This window comes from Paracoccidioides brasiliensis, assembly GCF_000150735.1.
Source record: "Paracoccidioides brasiliensis Pb18 unplaced genomic scaffold supercont2.4, whole genome shotgun sequence".
Lineage (NCBI taxonomy): Eukaryota > Fungi > Ascomycota > Eurotiomycetes > Onygenales > Ajellomycetaceae > Paracoccidioides > Paracoccidioides brasiliensis.
This window is the reverse complement of record NW_011371361.1, coordinates 150,195-168,577: the sequence shown is the minus strand read 5'-3', so window position 1 is coordinate 168,577 and position 18,383 is coordinate 150,195. Positions and strand designations below refer to the sequence as shown.

Here is an 18,383-nt window from a genome sequence, read left to right as displayed (position 1 = left end):
TAGAAAGCTGGCCGTGGCTGAAGTGAAAAGGGGAACTGTAGCAATGACTTGAATGCTGAATGGCGCTTCATTTATTGCGCGCGTCTATCGATTCTAAAAATAGCGCGGTTAATTTAAACTCTCTGGGGCTGGACGTCTTTGACTAGGCCTAGACTTCTCCCCAACGTCGGACTATTTGAGCACTTCAACAAGCATCAAACAGAAACTATAAACCAACTACAGTTGCGAGCACCAAAACGGACAAATTCGCTTGCCCAACACCTTCATTACCAAATTATACATTTCTGTTATATTAGTTTATAGATAGATCTTGGCAAAGCGTGGACATCCTTATGTTCCCTGAGACATGGTTGAATAAACCTTGTATAGAAGTGACGTTGCCTGTCCACCAAAAATGCCGCACGATGATGAATTCCAAAATAAACCATCCCTTGCAGCTCTCTCTAGTCGCCCTGGGGCCTTCGGTGCCCTTGCTCGTTTTTGGAAACGTTCGTATGCTGCGGACTATGTGAGCTTGATAGTGATCGTGGTGGGGTGGATGCTGGTCCGTTTGTTCCCCTGGGTCTCCCAGCCTAATCGTTTATCATATACCTGGTGCCTCGCTTTCCTTTGGCTTTAATGCTGAGTGAGATGTTTAGATACAAATATTTGTCCTTCCCTTTCATCGCATGTTTACCCTAGACAATGTCTCCATTCAATTCCCTTTCACGGAGGTGGAAAGGGTTCCAGTCTGTGAGTTCCCCAAACATAACTCGTGAAATACTCCTTCAGGGGGGAAGAGATGCTGATGACACTGGCAAAAACGGAAAATAGTATGGTCAATTATATACTCGGAAGTTTTTCCATTAGTTGTTATCGTCTTATGGGCTGTGATAATTCGACCGGAAGTGCATTTCGCCCACGTTTCAGTACTTGGGCTACTCGTCACTCTTGCTCTGACATCTTTTCTAACCAATATAATAAAGAATGCGGTTGGAAGGCCAAGGCCTGATCTTCTCTCGCGCTGTAGTCCGAAAAAGGGGACACCGGATCATTTGCTGGTTACCCTTGATGTTTGCGGAGAGCCCGACTCGCACAAACTACATGAGGGATGGAGGAGTTTTCCGAGCGGGCATAGCAGTATTGCTTTTGGGGGGTTGGGATATCTCGCCATGTAAGTTCTCTTATTGCCTATGTAAGCGCTCCAGCCCCTTGTAATGCTGATATCTGCCCCAAGGTTTCTTTCTGGCCAATTACGTGTCTTCCGGCCTCGAACCGGTCTGGCAAAATTCCTTTTCTCTCTATCTCCACTACTGGGCGCTCTGATGATCGCCATGTCTCGATTGGAAGATTATCGACATGATGTATATGACGTAACAGCTGGCTCACTCCTGGGACTGTCAGCTGCATACTTTACATACCGACGCTATTATCCACCTTTGCGATCGGTTGATTGTGAAAATCCCTACAGTAGAGCGGATATTCCCCCTGAAGGATTCCATAAGGTTGCAAGAGATGAGGAAGAGCGTCTATATGACGGCACTCCTGCTCGAGGCGTATCTGAGGGGTATGGTGCTCGATATCAGAGGCGGGAGATAGGCTCAGGCAGTCGGAATTAGATTAGAGGGTTTATGTTTATCGAAGTGACAGATTTCTTTGCTTGATACTCTGCTTTATGTATTTTACAACTGACGGCGGAACCCGTAGGCCGTCGAAATACTTTTGGGAATTTATTTTTCGTAACAATGGATTTTCTCTTGGAGATTGATATCATCTATTTTATCGTATAAAATGTACGTTGTGCAAGAATGACAGGTTCGGTGCGTCGATATCTCTTGGAACCTGTGTTTATATCTCCCAAAATTCGACAATTCATTGTTCAGCACTTCATCCCTCTGACCTATATACAAAAAGCTGGAATTGCACTCTTTACACAACTCTCCATCTTCTTGCATACATTTCAATTGCTCAGCTTTACTCAAAATACCCTGTAGGTTTCTTCATTCCCTACCTCTCTTCTTTCCTCATCACTGTCCCCCCTTCCCTCCAAATTATTGCATAATTTGAACCGCAAACAGAACGCAATACACATCCAGAACCGCCATCGAGACGACATTTGGCCATACGCGTACACCAGTTCCACTCACTGTCATGTGCATATTACTATATATAATATACCCCTCACCAAAAACACCAACCACAAGCTGCAAAGCCCCCGTGAATGGCAGGATGGGTCTAAATATTGCTACGCCGCCGAAATATGAATACATGAAGGCGTGGTGGAGAGTATGTAGACAGGCAATTACCTTCCAGCCTGTACGGTTGTGCAGGACGCGTATGTGTAAGTTGGGTATGGAGTCTTTTCTTTCCTCCTTCCAATTTTTTCTCAATATTGAGGAGTCTGGTTAGAAGGTATAATATCTTTTTGCATGGAGTCGGATTAACGATTTTTGGGAGTAAGGGATTCACATACTGTCAAATGATAAAAGGCAAAGTGGCGGCATATCTTGCCCCCTGTGGATAGGACAAGGAAGGATCTTTGAGAGCTGGTATTTAAGTCTCATCTTCTCGTCGTGGGTACGCACGCATATGTACCAAGGAGGTACACATAGGGATGTCTAGAAAGAAATAATTGTGTGGCATGGTCAAAGGAGCAGACGATGGCTACGCAGAATGCCAGGGAGGCAAGGGCGTAAACATAGTTGTTGGAGTTTGATGAGGGTGGAAGCGTAGGGGAAGGGTCCGTTTTTGTGGAGGTGGAGGTGGAGGTGGAGGAGGGTGATGCTGGATGCTATTAGGGATGGGATAGAATCCACGTCTACTTGAGAAGATGTGTTTTTATGCTATTAATGGGCATTTATTGAATTAGATATGATTTTGGTTAGGTTATTTAGATCTACTGGATTCTATCAATTTACCTGGTCAACTATGTCAATGCGCATTTCGTGACTCATCTAAGAGCGAGGCCTGGGATGGAACATGAGCAACAGCAAATTGCAGGGTGCAGTACATTGTAGGTACAGTAAGTGGAGTGTTGGATACATAGGTACCTAATGTTGCATCAAGCTGAGTTGTATCTATCTATCTTCTTAACTAACTGCTAATAAAGTAAGTGGTAGATAGTTAACAGAGAGAGAATGTGCAGGGCTGACTAAGCGAATATAGAGACTAACTAACTATAGTTAGTTAATTAACTAGTTAAACCAGAAATTCTGATTCTGGCCACTTAGAAAAAGATTCATGCGGCAAGGATTTGCTCGGTGGCCCATTCCCAACATCCGTGTTCTGCATCTGACGTCATAACTTCCTAACAATTCTGCATTTTTGTTCCCATGTTTGCTTTCATTCACCACATAAAATTAACATAACCAACCTTAACTTTTCTCTCTTTACAACTCCTAGTTAACCTCACACCAACTCAGTGGTCTTTGATACCATCAAAATGGCGGGACTTTCACAAGAAGAACTCAACATTATCAAGAACCATCCTCTAACTGACTCAGTCAATAGATTTACAATGCATGCTTTCAGGAAGCTGAAAAATTATATGAGTTGCACCTAATTTCCCATGATGGCTCTGTTGGTAGCCTTGACCAGCTCTATCAAGGAGTGATTTCAACACTCCTCTCTGCTTTACAGAGAGAGAATGCAGCTCACAGCCTTCACTCACAGATGAGTGATGGAAATATGGCGTCTGATCTAGCACACTTAGTCAATCGCCTCCAAAAGACAAAAGGAAACTTCATGTACGATGAGTATCGCCTGCTGATATGCCTTGTCATCCAAAGACCACCGGACATTGAACTCCAGAGTATTGAAAAATGGAACATTGATATCTGGACAGCTGTTTTTAGTCTCATTAACAACTTCTCTCAAACAACTCCTCCAATGAGCATCCCCCCCTCCTTTGACAGCACACCAGTCAAATCCAACTCCTCATCACAGAAAGGTTCTGAGCAGACACATGAGTTGGTAAATCCAAGAATCTTTGAGGAGATACATGACTGTACATTTCAAGATGTTAAGGGCTTCTTTGACATATACTTTGAGGAGAAGGACTGGAGTGGCAAAGCAGATGCCATCTGTCAACATGTACTGGCCCCAGACAGTGATGGTAATTGGGCCCAGTTTCCTAATCTTCCTATACAGGATCATGTCCTCACCTGGTTGTTTCATCTTTAAGAAGACCTTCTCTCAGAATCACACAGCATCTACTGCACCACAATGAGCAAAGCAGATCTTACTGGTTCAAAGGCAGAACAGCAAGTCGACCTTCTTTTGCAAGCTAGGGGTGGGAGCCTCTCACAAAACAAACACAACTGGAGAGACATCCTGGTGATTGGTGAGCTCAAAAAATCTAAGAAGGAGATCAGGATCAAAGCCACACTGCTGCAGATCAGCTGCTGTGTGCATGAGGTTTTTGCTGCACAGCCCACCCGGCGGTTTGTCCACGCATTCACTGTCTGTGGAACCAAGATGGAGGCGTGGGTGTTTGACCGCTCAGGCCCCTACAGCTCAGGCATCATTGATGTCTACACGGACTCAAAACGGTTCTCTCAAGTGCTTGTGGGCTACACCATGATGAGTGATGAGGAGCTGGGACTGGACATCTTTATTGCTAGAAATAAAGACAAATCAATAGTCATCAAAGAGCCTGGGAACTCAGAGGAAAAGAAGGTGTTGCTGGGTAAAATGCTTTCCTATCAGAGTGCCATTGTGTGCCGTGGAACCACATGTTTTCTCGCAAATGATGGACAAGTGGAGGGTGTAGCCAAATTCTCATGGGTGTCAGACAAGAGGCGGCCAGAGGCGGAACTCCTCAAGCTGGCAGATCAGAAGAATGTCTGGGGGTCGCCAGGATCATTGGCCATGTTGCCATCACTAGTATCGCTGATATGCGCTGCGGCCTGACCTTCAACGGCAAGCAGCGCCATGACTTAAAAAGCTCAGCCCCCAGCACAACCTCCTGATTTCATCGATCCCAGCCGCTCACTGAGCCCTGTTGCTCCGATATCCGTCGAAAGTTGTCATCCAGTAAGCACAGATTTTCAGACAAAGGACTGCAGACATTTAAGCAATTGCATTCCATCAATAAATCATCAAGCCACACTCAGGAGGAGAACAGACTAGCTTTCTCCATTCAGTCAGCACACAAGCCAAGCCTCTGACAGGAATGATGAGGAACTCTATGACAACTGTGTTCTCCAGTGTCTTGTGATCTCACCTGCTGGCCGGCCAATCTATGACTACAGATCACCCTTGGAGCTTCTCACAGCACTTCGCGATGCAATAAAGGCGCACCGGTCTCTTTACCTGGATGGGAACATTCTTCATCTGGATATTTCAGAGAACAACATAATAATCACTGATCCAGACAAGGCAGATGGCCACTCAGGCATGCTAATTGATCTGGATCTTGCCAAAGAAGTTGGGAGTGAGCGAAGTGGTGCACGGCACCGCACTGGTACAATGGAGTTCATGGCAATTGAGGTGCTGCTTAATATCGACCATACCTATCGGCATGATCTTGAATCATTTTTCTACGTGCTTATCTGGCAGTGCGTCCGTAATGGCTGGGGGAAGAATAATCATTCTAGGGATAGTAAACTTTGTGCCTAGTATACTGGTAACTATGAGGACATTGCAAATGCCAAGTATGTCCATATGAACAGAGCTGAAAACCTTGGATTTGGATTCATTTTGAGGGAGTTCCCTGCAAAATTTCATGGCATTGTACCGCTTTGCCAGGCCCTACGAGACATTCTCTTTCCTTACAATGACAAAGGAATTATCATTGGTACCCCACAAGACCCAAACCGCTAATACGACCCAATTATCAAGGCATACGATGACGCGATATCTTTGATTGGATGTCGAAATGATTAGATACGTGAATGACCACCCAACGATTTCCGCTACACTACGGCTCTGCTGAATCGCGAATTTTGAAACAACCATGAATTGAATTACTACTAGCTATTACATATTAAATGAGTGTATTATAGATTACATATAAATTTGTATGATTAAGAAAATAAATGAGAGTTTGGCTTAATAGCATGGCTGGAACTGCTGACTTTGCTTTTCATAAGAAAGAGAGGTAAAGAAGTGCTGGATAGTGGTTCTGATACTGGATTTGGTGGATTTCCTAATGAGGCAGTCTGTGTCACGGCTTCAATCTAGGCGCAGGTAAACAGGTGTTTGATTGCCAACTAGGTAAGCTACATCAACGAAATAACTAAGATGGTTCCTAAAAGACGGGTTCCGGGGAAGGCTCGGTTTATATACACCCTAGCGCCTTTACCCCTTTCCTTAGCGCGGTTGCTAGGTTGTTGCTAGGCAGTTTCTCTGGGGTAATTGTGGGGTAATTGTGGGGTGGTTGCTATGCCGATGCTAGGACGGAGCCTGTTCTATCCGGTGGACTTATGAAGTCGGGTGGTCTGGACGGAGTCCGTCCTACGCCATCACAGCCGTAGCTTCATCTGAAATGATTGAGTTATGCTGCTAAGTTTGATTTGCAGGAGCTCATTCTCAAGAACAAGCTTCTCACCAGCATGAATGATTTGTTCAACATAAGCATTTAATAAATAATGATTGCTGTGCATGAATCTGTTTAACAGCTCTGCAGAATTCACAGACAGTAGTAGATGCAGCAGACTGAACAGTGTCAGAAGAAGTAATTGCTAATTTAGTAAATATCTTAAGCATCTGCTCAGAATTGAGCAGATGAACCTTCATAGCTTCAAATCCTGCTTGTATATTTGCAGGTGTAAGTGCTGTATTCCAAGCTGCATAAAAGAGTTTTTCAAAAATTGTGTTTAGTGATGTGCAAATAGTCAAATCCTTGATGTAGCAGTGAATCCAATTCCCTCACATAGATAGGCCTTTGCAAGTGGTGCAAATCGAATATGGTTTGAGGTCGGAGCGGATCAACCTTAATCCATATTACCAGCGACTGCGCCGTAACAGAATTTATGAAATCATTGGGTGGCGGAAATCGTTGGGTATCACATTAATGGGGTGCTATTACTTTGTTGTTAAAATTCACACATTGTGATGGAATATTTCACAGCTGCCATAGTATTCCAACCACTCGATGAGCACCCCAACTACAAATCGCTTTTCCTACTAGTTCAATGAATTTCTCAACAACCATGAATAGAAATTGTATTAGCTATTAAATATTAAAGAATATAGTTCCTAAGAGTATAGATATTAGAAATAATGAAGAAAAATAACAAGTGTTGAGCTGGATGATACAGCGGAGTGGTGAGAATATGATTGAGATAGAAAATTTGATAAAAGAGTGATAGAAGGACCAGTGGAAGTTGAATCCATTACATTTTCTAATAAGAAGGGTTGTATGAGATTTAGTGAGAGAAGTTCTGATTTCACTGACACTTAGAGAGTGAGCAGGGCTGTTCAGCAGTCTTTCACTTCTTCACAGTCTTCTGCTCTGTCTCCACGATACTCAGGCTACGCCTTCGCGCTATCGAGACAACTATCAACGCATGCGTCTTGCTCTGGGGTTATTATGAGCCCCTGACATAGATCGAAGCCTTCAACTAAATAAATTGAAGCCTAAAGGGATGGCCCATGATGGGGGGCGCTGTGATTGGCTGAGATACTGTGAGGTTTGCCCCAAGGTTCTGTTTGCTCTGTTTGCTGAATCATGTGATCTGAAGTTTCGTTACGTCATTACCTTATCGCCAAGTCCCGTCTTCTTCCACCCGTTCTTCATCAACCAACCGTTGAACCTTCATCAACGTCCGTCAACTTTCCCCGCCCGTATCCGTGAGCGCGATTTTTTCTTGACGTCCCCAACCCCTTCGATTCTGATTGCCATTGCTTCCAGTGGTCTACTTCACGTACGGTGGATGGGAAACACTGAAAATGAATTTTCACGTTGCAGTTTACTCCTGTTAACCATGGCCGTCAAACGTCGAAACTTAGCCTGATAACCTCCTTTCCGCTAGCATAGGGACAATTCTTATACTCGATCCTCCAACAGCTTTTCCTCGCGTCATATCTCAAAAACTACGCAATTTGGGCGCGACTCCAGGGATTACTCTCCTCCCCACGCCAATTTTATCATATTCAACGGAAATATAATCAGCATAGCTTCGGCGCTAACTACTATCCTGCCTCCGCCACACCATCTGGGAGCCATTTAACAGAGCAACTAAGACCAAAATTAACTGGCTTGGAGGGCAAACGAGAATTGTTGGAGCCTGGAATGTCGACTCCAACTACCAGTCGCTCTCCCGTAAAACCTCGCTCTCTTTCGGATGGATCTACACGAACTCCTTCCTCCGCATCGCCAAACCCGTTAAATGTCCAAAGGACCAAGGATGACAGCGCAGTCACAGCTAAGGGTCCAGCAACTCCCCAGAGATCCGATTATCCTCCACATGGCTTGTCACTTCAGATGCCTGCGAGAATATCTGGGAGCCCTATAGCTGGAGGAAGCCGAGTTCCCCTCTCCCCGAAACTCGATTCGTCACACATTTATGGCTCCCCAGCTTCTGTTTTACCTCGACGATCGAGGGGACTGGATTTTTCACGTGCATGTACTAACCTCCACCACTCAACTCTAGCGGAATCATCTCCTGACTCCTCTCCAGTTGTTGTTGGTCGTGGGGTTGCGATACCTCTTCGTCGGGGTACGGTCAATTCAACTGGGATGGGTTCCCCAAACATGTCTGGTGGCCTCTGGCAACCGATCACCCATGGCGACAGACCCGCCATATCCAGCTCCGTGAGCAGCGTCAACATGTTTGAGTCAGATACTTCCACCAGTAGCGAAGACGATGACGATGAATCCATCCATATGGCTGATAGGGAAGACCCCATCCTGATGACCCCGCAAGGTGCTCGTGCGGGAAATGCATTCTCGAACCCATTTTCTCCCAGCACAGCTCAAAATTCCAGTGCTGATTGGATTGGTGGGCTTTCTGCTGCTAAAGCCAGTCTCCTGAGCTTTCAACGCGCGAGATTTCGCAGAAGCAGACATAGTTCATCCAGCACTAGTGGGAACAGTGCGAAACCCAGTCCCGGACCCATCTCACCACCGGTCTTAAAGAGCATCGAAAGTTCGGCCACTTGCTACTTCTCCAGGGAAATGTCAATGAGTGAAGTCAAATCGCGACGGGAAAGTCTAAGCCTTGGCACCAGCGATCTTCGCTTATCAGACGTAAGCGATGATGATAATCGGCAAGGAGGAATTAGTAGCCCATCCAGCTCCTTAGCCGGTTGTTCCAACATAGATGGCGGACGACATGGTGTAATTCGGCGTCCGGTAACGAGAGGAGGGAATTTACTGGTAAATCTGTCTTGATATATAGAAAAAATTGATTTTACGCAGAGCCATCCACTAACTGTGCTGCCAACAGCCAAAACCGAAGAACTTTGACCGCATCCGGGCAGCTTTGCTTGAGGAAGTTGCTCCCATTGATTTTGAGGCACAGCGTGAAGCTGAAGTTATCCGCCAAGTTCGCGAAAGCGACAGTGACTTACCACCTCTATCCCCATCATTAACAACCCCAGTGGTCTCTGAACAAAAGGAACTGTCCATTGCGGCCAGCAAAGACGGTCTTCTTGCCAGCTCGGCCGCCGCAGGGCAATCATCGACTAGCTTCGACCGTCAACCAACACACACTTCCCGCGGGATAGGCCTTCTGGATACGTATAGTGGCCGCTTCCAGACTCCACCAGCAGCAGCACAACAGCTTACCGCTACCGAAGACACGTTGATGCGGACGCCACCATCTGCATTTCCCTCTTTCCCAGTTGACCAACAAAGTAATAATATGCAGACCACCTCACAACCCGTTCTCGTCCCTTTACGTGTCGAAGCTGAGGTCTCCCGCCCAAACAACAAGCGCAGGCGCGATGAGACGCTTAATCTTACCATGTTGAAGAGGCGTGCTGTTTCACCTGGTGTGAGTTTGCAGAATGGTCCAGTTGCATCTCAGTCAGGCTCTTTGCAGAGGGAACAGCAGCCATCAAAGGCTGGAAACTCGGCTCCGTCTGCTGCTGCTCCTGGGAAGGCAGGGCGGGGAAATGAGTCTGGGATAATGAAACGGATTGGGATGCAGGGGATGAATGAGACGAACGATGGGTTGATGAATATGAGCATTGATTGATTGATTGAATGAATGAATGAATTGGGTGCCAGCTTTTGTGTCTCTTTAGCTCTCCATTTTCTTTTTCCTTTGTGCTATCCTTTTCATCATCATCATCTTCTTCTTCTTCTTCTTCTTCTTTTTTTTTTGAAACTCTTTTCAATGTATCTATGGATTTCCTTTAGCGGAGGTGTGACATAGGTTTTTCTCTTTTCCCTTCTTATGTTGCATGTCATGGTTTCTCGTTCTCTCAGCGTGTTTATTCCTGGACAATTGTTTCAATGAATGAATCTTTACTGAATTGCTGTTTAACTCTTTATTTCCACGACTAAATAACTACGAGAATCCTTTTATTTAACCCGCAGATATAGAGAGACAAACAATTTTCGTTGTCTAAGAAGGACCTCAGATCAAGATTTTCCCTGGAAAAGGACTCTCAGAGGGCAACAGAGAAGACCAGTTATAAATAGCGCCTATCGCGTTTATTAATCGGCGGCAATTTTAGCGTTCCACGCGCACAACTTCCAGACAAAGCGGGGACTTCGCAATCTGTCAACTCTCTCCGCGCATTTTTTTCTTCCAACCATTTGAATGCAGAGCTAGCTAGTCAATCTTTTCAGTCAACAATTTTGTGATTGTTGTATTTAAGCCCCCGCTTACTATACCAGGAGTATTTTCTTCTTTCAATTGGACCATTCTGCCCCACCGCCGCCCTAATCGCGGAGCGCCGCAATGCCGTCCAGCATGGAGATTGCATCCTCGTTCATTAGAGGTGCTCCTCCGGGAGAGGTATGAATGATAATAGCAAATATTGTCAGCTTTTATTCGTATTGTATTCTAATGTTCGAGATAGCTCTCAGATGTTGTTGCAGGTATCTAGCTCTATCGCATTCTTACCCCTATGTCCCCATACCTTTTACCTTGAACCTCTCGCCCAATCTCCCGGCTTTTCAGACCACTGATCCGGCTATATTTTGCCGAAACTTGCAGCTATCAAAAATTTAACCCCTGAAGGGCCCGGGCTGATCTCGTCCCTTGCGCCTGCTTTCGAGAAATACAACGAGGAACAACTCGCGACTGTGAAGCTACCCGGTAGTAGCGAAGAGGTACATACATATACCGCAAACTCACCTGGGGAATCGGAATCACTGCTTTCCGCGCGGCGAGTTTCTTGTTTGAATGGCTACTGATAGTCTGCCGATTATAGGTCATAGTTAGTGGGTATAATAAACTTGGCGACGACAGATACTACGACGTACAGAGCCAGACGTCATTTACATTCGATCACGTCACGCAGGTATATCTAGTGTATACCCCTACCTTAATGCTGTTACGGAGGCTTTGGATTTCTGAACGTCCATTTGACTAACTGTCTCATGTCGTGTAAAGACCGCGTCCTCACCACAATCATATGTCCTTGACTCGCAGCATGCCGATTTTATGTACGATTCCTTATTTCAATTACATTTGGTGTAATTTGCTCTGGATATATTAACTTCTAACGATTGTTTAGTAAGTCCCTCTTTAGATCACTTTCCGCTCATGCGAAAGAGCATTATCCAAGCTGCTCGTACGGCGTGTACCCTACGGACAATGACACTGCTGTTGCCATCCTGTTGGTTGCAAATAAATACTCCCCGAACAATTTCTGGTATGCACCTTTCCAGTCCCTGTTAAGCAGCGTATCCCGCCAACGTGGATGACAATGTATCAAAGTATTGGGGCATATACAGTTCACCAAAAGTAACCAGCAGCTTACACCATTACTAGGAATGGCCGCTATCGAGCCATTTATACCATTCCTATGCCCTCTGCAAACTCCGTAACGGGCACCATTCACATAAACGTCCATTATTACGAAGACGGGAACGTATCCCTCAACACCGAGAAACCCGTATCCATATCACTCTCTCCAAACTCTTCAGCGGAAACGATTATCAAACACATCACAGCTGCCGAACGGGCGCAGCAGCTCGAACTTAGCGATGCTTTTAGCAGATTATCTGAGGGCGCGTTTAAGGGTTTGCGCAGGCAATTGCCTATAACGAGACAGAAGGTTGAATGGGAGAAAGTGGGTGGATACAGGCTGGGACAGGATATTTCTGGTGGAAAGGGGCGGTAGAGCTTTTGATGCCGGGTGTTTTAGAGAACTTTGGAAGATTTGTTAGACTATGTAGTATTTGCTTTCGTCTTTTCATGACACCGCCACGTTGTATTGTAATTTTTTCTTCTTTTTTTCCCCAAAATTCCATTTCTGATGGAGAAGGGCGCAAAACTTAAACATTTATAACCCAGGAACCTGGATATGGAATGTTAGTTCCCTGTTTGCTTGTTGGTACGAACAACGGAAGCCTAGCAGAGCAGTAAGTCCTTTATAACACGACACCCAACCCTCTCCAATGAAGAAAAATTCCTACGGAGAATGCTGCGACATCAAATATTCCCGACCATATCTCGTTTACTGTAAAGTTACGCCGTTCCCTTTGCCGCGCCGAAAATGCGGAGGTTGTTGCCCTGTCATTTAGCTCTTCAGATAAATATCAAACACAACGAACAAAACCGCACCATTACTTCAGTTTACCCAAATCCACTTCTTATTCATAGTCTGCTTCTTTCTTTCTTTCTTTATTTTGCTTTTTATTTCACATATCCAAGTCTTATCACAGACCTGAAAATACAAGCATGGCCAAAACTCCCTCTTCTTCCCCTTCTCTCTTAAAGCAATTCAGCAACTACACAAACTCCGGTCTCGGCCTAGAGAATTTCTTACGTCTGATCCAGTCGATATGCCAGGTGGTCTCAGTTACCATAGCGTCAGCAGCTGAATCGGAGCCATGGACGATTGCTTGGAAGAATTTAGCGCTGAGTGTGTTTTCCATTCTCTTCTGGCTTTTGTGGGACATATCTGTTTAGGTGGTCATCCCGAATATCTCTGCTAGGGTTCTCTGTTGAGGACATGTGGGATCTATTTTGAATTGCGTTTTTGTGATGTCTTTGTGCGAAGAAGAGAAATATATATATATATATATATATATATATATATGTATGTATCTACCAGTTGGTGTTCACGAGGGTTTCTGCCTCTAATATGCTCTTGACTTTGCGAAATATACAATTTTTTTCTAACATTCAGGGCATTGTTCAACCCCATGCATTAAACTCTGTTATTTCATATTTATTATACAAGAGAAATATTTCCCCAACTGCCTCACCGGCAATCTAATAAACAATTCTTCATCATCGCAGGCCGCCGCTACTTCCGTTACTTCCAATTCATCGACTGTTTTGAACGAGCCTGGGCTGTGCTATGGGGCCAAGATGCATCACCTGCTGGCGGGTACATGCTACGGACAATTGCGGTGGGAGAATGGAGCTGTTTAGGCGGTTACTGTTGGAGGCGTTTACGATTGTAAGTCGGCATGACAGGTTCCTTTCTGAGGGGTTTTTGTTGATATATATCACTTGTGTCTGTAATTCCTTTTGTGAAGTAACTAGTTACCTCAAGATGTCCTTTGAATTCATATAATTTGAAACTCTCCCCTTATGCATATAATACAAGGGTAAGATGATAAACCATGGGCCTATGACCACTAACCAAACTGTCACCAGCTCGACGCACTAAATATATATCCCTGCCCTTGGGCCGAACGAGTTCTTCTTGAAAGCTATAAGCTCTGGTTCTACTCCATGGTCTTCGGCATTGCGGGGATTACCTGGCAGTTATTCGGGCCGGCATCTTCGTCCACAAATCAAGATACGAAGCCAAATAGCACCAATCAAGAGATTGAGAAAAATGGTTCCAAGAAGGGACGCGAAGGGACTTCTGGTGGGAGTAATGTGAATGCGGATGCCTGTCGTTTGGTAATGGTCGCTCTAGGATGTGACATTTTATTTCCTGGACAAGCGCTAGGTGGATTGATGTTAGTGACTTGACAGTTAGCAGCGCAGCGATTCTCAGCACCTTGCTGATGGGTAAGGGTAAGTGGGCCAGGGTACAAGCGCATGGGGCCCTGTGAAGCGGTTGGCCTAATTAGATTGAGCTAGATTGGGGTTGGTCCGCTGATTTGGCAAATTGTTTAGATGAAGATTTGAGGGAAATCCGCCGAAGTTGGATAGGAAGTGGGGAACGGAGGGAATAGCAATGTCATTTAGAAATTGGTGGTGAGAGAAGATGTTGGGTTTCGTGGTAACGAATAGACAGACGAGGGTATAGTTAATAACCATAACTAGATGTTTGTATATATAATACTTAGATCATGCGCACCCCTTTAAAAATAAGCTCGAAACACCATCCAATATTTATATGCTGCCCAGAAACCAATGTTCCGATCATCAAGATTCTGTCATTATACTCCTTTCCGACCAAAACTCGCATTCCTCCTGACTCCAATCATCGTCGACCACCTGCGCCATTATCCCCACCCCATTCCCCCCAGCTCTCTCATCATTTCCGTCTCCAAACAACATGAGAGTCCTGTTCTTCTTCCACCATCCCCCACCAAATGCCTTCCACACAGGCCGATTCGGAAATCTACCTGGAACTGCATTAGGGTCACCAGTGGTGATGAAGGACGTGAAATACGCATGCAGCGTCCCGGCCATTTCATCCTGCGCATCAGAAATCTCCCGCACGGCGGGGCTATAGGTTTCGTACTCGACCTGATCTCCATGGCTTGCACCACCCTTGACAGTCTTGATCAGAGCCCAGTGATACAAAAAGACAGGCGCCTCCTGGCCGCCAGATGCGTGGTGGGCTGTTTGTCGTATGGGACATATGTATGCGAAATGGCCGTAGGCGGCCTCTGCTCGTTTGAACTGAGAACCAACTTCAATATTTCGCATCTCTACATAGGGAGAGGATGGATCTTTTAGTGGATCTGGATAGAGTTTGTCGAGTCTCTGCAGGTCCGATTCGGGCATCGCGGGGATAAGCGTGCTAAAGAATTCGATGAATTCTTCTGACTTGGACATTCCAGAGGGCACGAAAGGGGCTCCTTCGTTCGTGTTGTAACCGGTCAGAATGGGGACTTCATTCCACTTGCCGGTTTCCCAGCCGCGGATTGGAGCTTGTTGAATGATATCGCCGTCGATGACTGGTTGGAATGCCCAGCGGTTTGAAGGTTCGTAGCGAGAGAATATCCTGGATGAGGCCCCGGCGATGGTTAACGCGGGCTTGCCACGTAGGCATGGGAAGGTCTCTTGTTCTGTGAGGTTAGAGCAGCCGGCTTCGACGAGGAATTCTGTGAATTGGTTTTCATGGAGTTTGTTGTTGTAGGGGTAAACGGCGCGGGAAGTTGCGGCACCTGATTCTATCATCACACGGTGGAAAATGGGTGGTGCTGATTCGTTGTGAAGCATGACAAGATGGCCGATCTGGTGACGTTAGCGGAGGGCAGGGTTTGAATACGTTGATTTCTTACAGAATGTGCTCCAGCGGACAATCCAAATAGGGTGACTTGATTCGGATCTCCTCCAAACGCTCCGATGTTCTCTTGAACCCACTTCAACAGGAGGATCTGGTCACGCAGGCCCACATTGAGGGCCCCGTCCTTTGCTGCAAGCTCCGATGACAGAAAGCCAAATGCCCCAAGTCTTTACATGTTTCAGCTCACAGCAGAATACAGAAGTCGAGAAGGAGCCTCACCTGTAATTAAAATTCACTGCAATGTAAGGCTTTTCGGACCATGCCATCATGGATGCAGAGTTGTGGCTCCCCCCTATTTTGACGTTAGCCTGATTCGAGTTCCGGACGGTTTAAGTGTGCTGAATGAAGTGCATAAACCTACCACTGCCAAGGTTAAAAGCACCACCATGGAAATATACTGCGACCGGTAGTTTCTTAGTCGCATCTCGTGTTTGTGGACGGAATATATTCACGTTCAAACAATCTTCAGACCATCCATCGAGCGGCATTAGAGGGGAAGATGGGCACCTAGCATCTCAGTTAGAACCTAGCCAAGATTTCGAGTTTGCGCTTCCGAAACTCAAAACAGCTAGGGTCAAACTATTACTTACCTATTCCCACAGCTAGTGGCATCAATAACATCATCCGATGAATTGACAGGAACTGGTGGCATGAATCTTCTTTCGCCGGTTGGAGGAAGAGCATATGGAACCCCAAGAAACGCTTCCACCGACTGTGGAATGTTGTGTTGTAGAACCCTACCAATGATGGTGCCTTGACGAATAGTCACAGATGGTACTTTGGCACCTCCCAGAATAACTGCCATTTGCGCCCATGGTGGGAAAACTGCCTGCAGGTGGGAGAAACGGGACCAGTAAGAGCGGCAGTGTTCAATGTCGTATGATATATTTGGTAGGAACTGCCGTAGGGCAAAAAGAACTAGAAGAAAGATAAAAAGTATGCGCACCAACCTCAAAGGGGACTTGAGCAACGCCATTGAACACACAGCTGCCTTGGTGGTTTCGAATTTTTGTTGTTTTAACGATACTAACTGAATAGCGGCATGCCGGGCTCAAGGACAGCAACCTCGACAACTATCCACTAATCTTTAGGGTCTAGCACTCAAGCTGACAGCTCGCAATTGGCAAGATATTCAACGACTGTTTCAGCACTATCAAAAACCGACACCAATATAATGTTCGAGCTAATTCAACAACCTGGTCGCATCCCGACGCGGTGTAAATCGGATGGTAGTTGGCGCGTACAGCGCCCTTCTCCTCATGGAATTCGGTAGATTATTGAAGTTCACGGCTTGCTCCGCTTCTTTCGCCTTCAAATGTGAGACCAGAGACCAATTACCAGGGTTAATGGCGCAAAATACTCTCGCAACACGCTCGACACCTGTGGAAGAGCCACAGACGAAGTGATTATATCATCCGCTTCCCCACACTTTTTTAAGGTTTGGGATCCGTTACGAGCTCTTTCCCTATTTGGAAATAGCTTAATTCATCGACGTGCTGATGTAATTAACTAGTTTGTCTGGTTTGACTGGTTTGACTGGTTTGCTAGGGAATTAGCGGCCGAAATGCGATTTGCCTATACGAGATACGACAAATTTCCTCACACGATTATTCCTGCGCCTCAGACCACAGCCCCATGTAGACGTGGAGGGAGTGCTACGGAGATGTCCGCCTGGTCAGGACGGCGAGGCTGACCAGCATGTCATGTTAGGCGCTACATTGACCTTCTGAAGATTTTTTGTCGGCGTGGTTGACATGGACTGGTATTTAAGATCCCTCATGCTTCGCCAGAAGATGGGTTTCGGAATTGCTCTTCATTTCTGGTCCTCATAATCACCTCACGCATAACCAGCTATCAGCTATCTCTCTAGTAATAAATATACTAGGTATTCTTCTATCAGAGACCGACTCTTCACAGAGCTAGCTACCTTCTTCCATTTTCCTACGATGGCATCAGATCACTCCGTTGCAGACAAGAGCTTTTCAGAGAAGGAAAACGAAATCCTCAAGGGTTCTGCCGCAACCTCAATCCACTCAGTTAACACTGCCGAGACTCTTCTTAACACATCATCGTCCTTCACACCGGGGCCCTCACTTTTCATTGACGCCCGTGGAAAAGAACTTTTCCGCCTACCCACACCGACTTCACAGCTAGAAATCCACATCAGTAACCCAGACGGATCACTCGCATACCTTTCCACGCGTGAGAAGCGCTGGTCAGGGAATTGCACTCTTTCATCGCCCCAGGGCGGCAACCTTATCTCCACAGAGTATTTTTTTGGACCAAATAAGGCGCCCATCATTCGTCGTTCCGCCGAGTCTGAAAAGGTGTCTTCAGAGATCAAAGTCACCGGGAAGTGGATTTCACGAACAACAAACTTCGCCACGCCTGATGGATCTGCGTTCGAATGGAGATATGTCAAGGAACGCGGTCCGGATGGAAAGAAGCAACAGCTCATGGTGCTGGAAAAAATTGAAATTGCGGGCCGCAGGAGAGTCGCGCACCTTCTACGAAATGAACAAACAATGCCAGCGAAGACGTCGACGTGCACAGCGGGGAACGGCGGGGAGCTGGTGTTTGATCGGAATGCATTCGAAGTCATGGATGAGGCGCTGGTCGTGACTACTTGTCTCTTGATGCTGAAGAAGGAGATCGATCGCCGGAGGACTTTGCAGACGCTTGTTATAATGGGTGCTGCTGGTGGTAATTGAAGACTTTACTGTCTTCCTCTCCTTTTTATTTACTTCCCCTCTTTTTTTTTCGCGTCTGTGTCATTCTGGAAGGGCTTGGGTTCCGATTTAGCTTAGCATTTAGATTGTTATTTTGTTTAGTCTAATTCTCTTAAGCGCTTTTTT

At 45.9% G+C, this 18,383-nt stretch overlaps 8 protein-coding genes across 8 annotated transcripts; 7 read left to right on the top strand and 1 right to left on the bottom strand.

Annotated features, from left to right (window-relative positions):
* Nucleotides 1-394: 394 nt before the first annotated feature.
* PADG_03554 (uncharacterized protein) lies at nt 395-1,598 on the top strand (the record flags this gene model as incomplete). The annotated part of the gene is made up of 4 exons (XM_010761202.1): nt 395-544; nt 639-732; nt 814-1,153; nt 1,217-1,598. 4 exons carry the CDS (start codon nt 395-397, stop codon nt 1,596-1,598), a joined length of 966 nt encoding a protein of 321 aa, XP_010759504.1.
* Nucleotides 1,599-3,651: 2,053 nt separating this feature from the next.
* Nucleotides 3,652-5,802, top strand: PADG_03553 (uncharacterized protein; the record flags this gene model as incomplete). The annotated part of the gene is made up of 5 exons (XM_010760786.1): nt 3,652-4,093; nt 4,178-4,863; nt 4,930-5,013; nt 5,128-5,541; nt 5,599-5,802. 5 exons carry the CDS (start codon nt 3,652-3,654, stop codon nt 5,800-5,802), a joined length of 1,830 nt encoding a protein of 609 aa, XP_010759088.1.
* A 2,413-nt stretch (nt 5,803-8,215) lies between these two features.
* On the top strand, nt 8,216-10,124 carry PADG_03552 (uncharacterized protein; the record flags this gene model as incomplete). The annotated part of the gene is made up of 2 exons (XM_010760785.1): nt 8,216-9,301; nt 9,372-10,124. 2 exons carry the CDS (start codon nt 8,216-8,218, stop codon nt 10,122-10,124), a joined length of 1,839 nt encoding a protein of 612 aa, XP_010759087.1.
* A 711-nt stretch (nt 10,125-10,835) lies between these two features.
* On the top strand, nt 10,836-12,225 carry PADG_03551 (uncharacterized protein; the record flags this gene model as incomplete). The annotated part of the gene is made up of 7 exons (XM_010761201.1): nt 10,836-10,892; nt 10,957-10,975; nt 11,094-11,209; nt 11,311-11,400; nt 11,493-11,545; nt 11,617-11,754; nt 11,874-12,225. 7 exons carry the CDS (start codon nt 10,836-10,838, stop codon nt 12,223-12,225), a joined length of 825 nt encoding a protein of 274 aa, XP_010759503.1.
* A 560-nt stretch (nt 12,226-12,785) lies between these two features.
* Nucleotides 12,786-13,484, top strand: PADG_11617 (uncharacterized protein; the record flags this gene model as incomplete). The annotated part of the gene is made up of 2 exons (XM_010761551.1): nt 12,786-12,969; nt 13,291-13,484. 2 exons carry the CDS (start codon nt 12,786-12,788, stop codon nt 13,482-13,484), a joined length of 378 nt encoding a protein of 125 aa, XP_010759853.1.
* Nucleotides 13,485-13,790: 306 nt separating this feature from the next.
* On the top strand, nt 13,791-14,036 carry PADG_11616 (uncharacterized protein; the record flags this gene model as incomplete). The annotated part of the gene is made up of 1 exon (XM_010761550.1): nt 13,791-14,036. The coding sequence occupies one exon, from the start codon at nt 13,791-13,793 to the stop codon at nt 14,034-14,036; it is 246 nt and encodes an 81-aa protein (XP_010759852.1).
* Nucleotides 14,037-14,435: 399 nt separating this feature from the next.
* On the bottom strand, nt 14,436-16,333 carry PADG_03549 (uncharacterized protein; the record flags this gene model as incomplete). The annotated part of the gene is made up of 5 exons (XM_010760784.1): nt 14,436-15,476; nt 15,524-15,695; nt 15,748-15,820; nt 15,890-16,035; nt 16,119-16,333. The coding sequence occupies 5 exons, from the start codon at nt 16,331-16,333 to the stop codon at nt 14,436-14,438; spliced, it is 1,647 nt and encodes a 548-aa protein (XP_010759086.1).
* Nucleotides 16,334-17,474: 1,141 nt separating this feature from the next.
* On the top strand, nt 17,475-18,239 carry PADG_03548 (uncharacterized protein; the record flags this gene model as incomplete). The annotated part of the gene is made up of 1 exon (XM_010761200.1): nt 17,475-18,239. One exon carries the CDS (start codon nt 17,475-17,477, stop codon nt 18,237-18,239), a length of 765 nt encoding a protein of 254 aa, XP_010759502.1.
* Nucleotides 18,240-18,383: the final 144 nt, after the last annotated feature.